Source organism: Galendromus occidentalis, unplaced genomic scaffold (genome assembly GCF_000255335.2).
Source record: "Galendromus occidentalis unplaced genomic scaffold, Mocc_1.1 scf7180000077475, whole genome shotgun sequence".
NCBI classification, from domain to species: domain Eukaryota; kingdom Metazoa; phylum Arthropoda; class Arachnida; order Mesostigmata; family Phytoseiidae; genus Galendromus; species Galendromus occidentalis.
This window is the reverse complement of record NW_003805463.1, coordinates 666,587-672,586: the sequence shown is the minus strand read 5'-3', so window position 1 is coordinate 672,586 and position 6,000 is coordinate 666,587. Positions and strand designations below refer to the sequence as shown.

Genomic DNA, 6,000 nt, shown 5'->3' with positions numbered 1-6,000 from the left:
CCGTTTCGTCCTCGTATCGCGGTCATATCGAGGTTGCCGATGGGGGTGTAGCAACGTATGGTATGGTATGGTGCAGTCACTGACTTTGGAAATTAACGGAAGAAGCGAAGTTCCATGCGGCCTCGCGATTTCAGGAGCCGCGCATCACCCCAATCACGCACATACTATTACAGATGGTGACGGGGAGAAGTTTCATGCTCCCGCATACCTCGTCAGGCGAATCCAGGAACATCGGAACTTTTCTCTCGGGCAGGTGTTCGTACGCCTTCCGATCAGTTTCGAGTCGTTCTGTCAACAACCGCTCTTCATCTACTAACCGGAGGGCTTGTTTGCTATTACGGGACAATGACGTGCAGCGAAGCGCTACGCCGGGGCGCGCTCGAACAAACTTACTAGGTTAGTTACATGAGGAGGATCAGAGCATATCAGTATGGTGCCTCCGAATAGGGATTCAGTTCCCGAATCGTCCCCAGACGAGCAGCAGCGGTCACGAGGCCGGAGACCGGTCGGAATTACCGGGGAACATGCAGCCGACTAGCGGATCATCAACACGGCTATATCGCGAGGTTGCTCACTCCACACCGACTCATCCATTTATCGAGCGTACGTACCGTCGAAGAATATCAGGAGGACGTCCCGGAATCGAAGATTCGCAGGATTATTAAGTCACTAGGGTAGCCGATGTGGAGACAAGCAACGACTTCCGAGACATTCTGGATGATTCTATCGTGATGAATATTCCTTGAGCCCTAGCATTGTATCGGGCTTGAATTCCAGAAGTGCGATCTATCTCTCCACTTCAAAAGACTCGTGTTGAAGTCGCGTTGAGCCCGGACGGATATTCCCGTCAATTCACACGTTCCCTCGATGGTCCGGTGCGACAAGGAAAGGCAGAAAGACAGCGAGATCCTTAGCACTTCCGAGATACATGGCTTTTACTTCCGGGAGGCATTTTTTCTGAAACGCACCTCTTATTATATCTCTTTGGATCATGCGCTTTCCTCAGTGCGTGGACGAGTTCGATCAAATGGAGACTTAGAGAACCGTGTACATGGCGAGTGCCTCCGGAATGAGGAACGAAATCATATCGTGGCAGGGAGCGAGTTTTGTCCCGTCAGATCATTCCATTGACGAATTCTGAGTCGGAGCTCTCCCTTCGGAATGGTCAGTCCCAGCGATCACCCGCGACCCCCGGAAGCCAGGATTATCCAGTTCACTATCAGTTTGAGAAAACTGCAGCAGGAATAGAGGGAGAGGAACATCACCCCACCGCCCACGACGCCGAATTGATTCCCGAGACTCATGTCAGCGTTGCGTCCTCGATCGATCGCTAGCCTGCTTCTCGTCTGCTCGTCATATTCTTACGAGCGAGCTCGAGCGGCAGCCGTGCGTTTGAGTTCCGACCGGGATGCTCGTCTCTCCACTGTTTTTCCGGAGCCGCGGGCAAACGATCGGTTCCTCTTATGTCCTCGCCTTGCTCCTCTATTTGTTCCGCACGGGCTTCGGCGGTTCCTGAACGCTTCGCAACCAATCTGGTCTGCCTTTGTTCAGACGTTTCTATAGGTGAGGAGAGCTCCTCTTTTGCCGAGCTCTACGTGTAGAGCGACCCAGAGATATTTTTCGGAGGCATGGTCGTTGGTGGCTCGAGGCACGAAACGAATCAGCACACTTGCGTGAATACGATCAAACGAAGACTTATCGGACTCAAATCCACATGTGTTCCCTAAAGTGTTATTCATTATTTAAACTCGTGAGGGAAAGGCTCATTCCATTTGAATAGGACTATCGGAGCCCGTTGACTATCGAAACCTGTATTCCTTGCAGAAGCGGAAGCGGATGATTTCCTCTGAAACATGAAATTGATGAAAGAATCAAAGGAATTCTCGTCGAGTGCCTTCTATTTGATACACCCATGAAAGAGCCAATGTTTGTTTGCTCTTTCCTGTTTCGTCCTTAGCGCCGTCGATTTCCACGTAATCCGTGATCCTACAATACATGACTCGACCACCGCACGAATCTATCGTACCACCGCGCTTTCCCTCTTCACCATATGTCGCTGGGGGTTCGAAAAACAACCTATTTTCTAATTGTAGCAGCCTTCATCTAGGCTATCCCTCGGCCTCCAGTGTTCTCTTCTCTTCCACTTCGAATACGGCCTCCTCCATAATTCTCGCGGGCAGTAGTATCAATTGACTGCACATCACGCTCGCAAGCACTTGCGCACCCAGTGCCTCAGAGACCGCTGATGGCGGTTTCTGTCCCCTCCCGGACTCCTACGCAAATCGCCCCCTCGGACAGTGAAACATAGACCCCGAGACTTTCCTTCCTCGGATCCGTCGTGACTCTCTACTTGAGGGCCGGACCCGACCCGTAGCTCACCCATCCAGCTTTCACCATGGAACACGCCGTACATTGGGGATGTCGCGAGATCACATCGTTGACCTCCTGCGACTCCGCAGCTCCTCCGCTCCAGAAACATAAGCGAACATCTCGGACCTCCACTTGCGACATCCCACTGCGGATTCGGTTGGCAATACCTCTGATTCTTCGGAAACCCGTTTCCAAAGCAACTTGGGATTGAGTTGCTCTTTCAACGACGAAGCACCGGCCTGGACACAATAATTTCGGTTTTCGGTGGAATGGTAAATCGCCCAAAGACAGGAACCCCCCAAGAACCTTCGCGGAATCCCGATGGACCATCAGACCGAAATTGACGGCGATCCGCGGCCTGGGAGTCTATAGGTTACCCCCAGACAGACATACATTCGCGATGCTCCCCATCGACAATCCCTAACGAGGGCTCGGCTGTGGAAGTCCCGGGCTCCACAGTGCACCGATCCGACTCAGGAGCATCGGTTAAATTACAAGACCCGCTCCGGTTTCAGAAACGATATTTCACATTTATAAGAATCTCTCTCAATTCGCAATCACTAGGAATCCAGTTTGTGCATGCTTCTCCCAAAATATGATCACATGGTCAGATTTATCCTTGATGCTCTATGCGCGACAAGAATCGTCGATTTAGACCAGTCAATGTAATATTTTGAAAATCTCTGAGGGACTTCGGCTCTCAAGGGTTGGATGACGGGATATGGTCGGTGAAGAATAATTTTCCGGAAATTCCGGAATCGTTCGCACAATCTGCCGGTAAATTTCAATGACCTGAACTCCTACGCGCACGCATGATGACTCTCCATAGAACGTCATCCGTGCCTGATTCCCCGTCGATTCCATTGTCAACAAGTCGGGCGATGTTCGTGTCACGATTTTCGCCGAAAAAGGGTTGCGCTTCGCGACTCTTATCTAGAGTCTGCCTTCTGCCCCACAGCTTTCGGAATATGCCGGGAAGCGTCGAGATCTCAGGACGTCAAGACCTGCGATTTGGTGTTTTTCCCCGCGTCGTCGGCTACCATTCTTCTAACCTCCTCACTGCAGAGGATTCGTGACGTGTCCCCGATTGCAGTTTTCGCATTTGGAAGATTTAGCCCCAAACTGGAGACCCTTATCGAAGCATTCACTACACAGTGGCAGCTGTTGAGACGAACTTGGGTCGCGATCCCACCGCGTGTATGTTCCGCTGAACGAATTCGATCGCCTTGGGATACGACGTTTCAAGCAGTGGCAGGGTCGCCGCCGACATCTGAAATGAGCGTTTTTGATGAAAAACTTCATTCTGCCCACTCGAAATCTGAATCGAAGCCTTGATTCGTTGAGACATCAGTTCTTCCAACCGTGCCCCAGAAGACTCCATTAGGCAGACCCACGAATAAGGAGCTTCTTTCTTCCGAACCTCAAGATTAGTGCCGGCGATTGACACCACCACCAGAGAGGATGAATATCAAGTACCAGGCAACTGACAACAACTCATGATTCCGAAACTACCAATGGCTTACACGCATCTTCTCCGCTTTTGATTCCGATGGACCTTCAGATGTCGGATGAGCTCACTACGATTGACGAAGTCCAATTCCGGGCAGCGAGCGCACACAAGAAAATGATTCGAATAACGCGAAGGCTCGTACTCGTTCCCTGCGAGAATGACTTTTGTTCAGTGACTCTCCAACCAAAACCGATCATCCACTCAACAGATGCCTATAGCCGAAGTTTCTCCTTTTTGAGCTCATGGTATGGTATGGTATTGACTTACCTGATATGAGGCCTGGGCAGGTGTCGAGATGGATTTCGAGTTGAGATGATGTCTGGAAGGCATCCCCGCAGCCAACGCAGCCGATGAGCTCCAAAACTTCTTCGTTGTCGGAGACTCTCATTTTTTTGAACTCTTCAGAACTGATCACTGAGGGAGACGGCGATCCCTGCGGCGGGCTATCGGCGGACTCGAATCTTGCATCGTTGGAGACTCCGGAAGACGAGGCTGAGGGTGAGACAGTCGGTGGAAGGTTCATTATGGAATTTATTTCCCGCGTCCCGATGTGCACGATGAAAGACTCAAGACCAGCTCGCATGCGTCAAACCCACGTCTCTCTACCTCTAAGACCATGAAATTGAGCGGAATCGAAGGAACGAGACTAACGAATCCTAGCCACTTAATCACTACGATCAGAAGATTCACAGCGATCCCACGAAGCAATTGCCCAGACGATGCTCAATAGATCGATGAGCTCAGCATGGGATTGATCAGCGGAGTAAAACTCATTCTTCGATGAGAGAGCGCGTTTTGACATTTGACGAAACTTCCTTCCTCGCCCTTCCTAAATCCCTCGTTCACAAAAAGAAGAGAATACGCGAAAGCACGAAGATCGATGATTGATATTGCTCCCATGGGAAAACTGACTCGGCTCGGATCGAAGAGACAAGGGCGTCAGACTTCTGTCGCAAGCATTTTTTTCCGGAAGCTCACACAACTGAGGGCCACCTACGATTATCAAACATGTCGGTTTCGTGTTTCATGAACGACTCCTCCGACGTCGATCTCCTGCTCGCAGCCTCCGGGATCTTGGTCACGCTTGATGTATCCGTCGAGGATATAAAATATAAGTTCCAGAAGCAATTCTCAAATAAAATTTATGTACTTCGAAAGTCGAATGCAGCAGTGGTGTTTTGTTGACATGCGGTTCTCTCCCCGCCTCGGTAGTTCCGGAGAGGGTGAGGCGGCGCCTGACTTCGAAAAATCTTCGCTACAATATAGTTCCAAGGAAAGGTTCCACGAGTCGGTCAGGAGAAGATGTCCCAGATTCTCGGATAGCAATATAGACTCGAACACCTTCATCATTGGATCGCCCTTCCTCCCCTCAGGTCGGCCAGTGATCGAGCGACGATAGCCGCCCCACATTTCCCTCGCCCAGGTTGGCTTTCGTTCCGGAATGATCTCGCCGAGTCTAGCACATCTGAGCCTCTCTGGCTGCTTGCGTCGCCTTTCTGAGTCCCGGAGCTCACATGAGGGGGGGATTCCCCGCGCTGGAATTAATTTTTTTCTGCCGATATCGAATAAGTGAGCTCACCGCGTCGTTCCCGAAATGCACGAGGGCTCCTTGCTCTCGGATACAAGGTTCTCTTCCGGAGGGAGTTTCTGCGAACGAATGTCGTGGGAGGCCTAGCGAGTTATGGATTAAAAACCCTTGGAAGAAAGACTCCACTGGGAAGCTTTTATTCTCCATATCTCCCGATGTTCGTCGCCAGATTCATTACAGACAGATTTTGAGAAGAAAATCCCCTCATGGATGTGGAATGTCTGGGAAGAGCTTCTCCCCTCAGCGCTCCGTTCGATGCATGTGTGTATGGGGATCCCGCTATTTACTGGATCTCTCCGCTAGATCCCTTCATACCGAGATGAAAACATATGCGGTCCGTAGGGAATTACAACGCCACAAGAAGTCCCAGGCCAGGAGAGTGAAGTTGGCGCTCACCGCGGAGGATGGGAGACGGCAACTCATCGCTTTCTGACTCGGCACAGACCATTCCGCAAGGATCAACAGAAAATCAGCGGAAAGACCGCTGATTCCGCCTGGCCTCGATGGAGGTGTTCCCCTTGTCGGGGAATTA

General features: G+C 51.0%; 1 protein-coding gene across 1 annotated transcript; it reads right to left on the bottom strand.

Moving 5' to 3' along the window:
• Window positions 1–2,889: 2,889 nt before the first annotated feature.
• Window positions 2,890–4,312, bottom strand: LOC100905342 (uncharacterized). Its single transcript, XM_003744880.2, has 3 exons — window positions 4,148–4,312; window positions 3,894–4,029; window positions 2,890–3,640 (listed from the first exon to the last, which is right to left on the bottom strand). The coding sequence occupies exons 1-3, from the start codon at window positions 4,266–4,268 to the stop codon at window positions 3,427–3,429; spliced, it is 471 nt and encodes a 156-aa protein (XP_003744928.1). The 5' UTR covers window positions 4,269–4,312; the 3' UTR covers window positions 2,890–3,426.
• Between the last annotated feature and the right edge of the window lie 1,688 nt (window positions 4,313–6,000).

What these genes read in the sequence shown, in the direction of transcription:
- LOC100905342 (XM_003744880.2), bottom strand. Translation starts at nt 4,268, where the DNA reads ATGAGAGTCTCCGACAACGAAGAAGTTTTGGAGCTCATCGGCTGCGTT. An exon ending in CTGCCCAGGCCTCATATCAG is followed by an intron (nt 4,030 to 4,147) that starts GTAAGTCAATAC and finishes TCATTCTCGCAG; the next exon opens with GGAACGAGTACGAGCCTTCG. An exon ending in CAAAAGCGGAGAAGATGCGT is followed by an intron (nt 3,641 to 3,893) that starts GTAAGCCATTGG and finishes CGCTCATTTCAG; the next exon opens with ATGTCGGCGGCGACCCTGCC.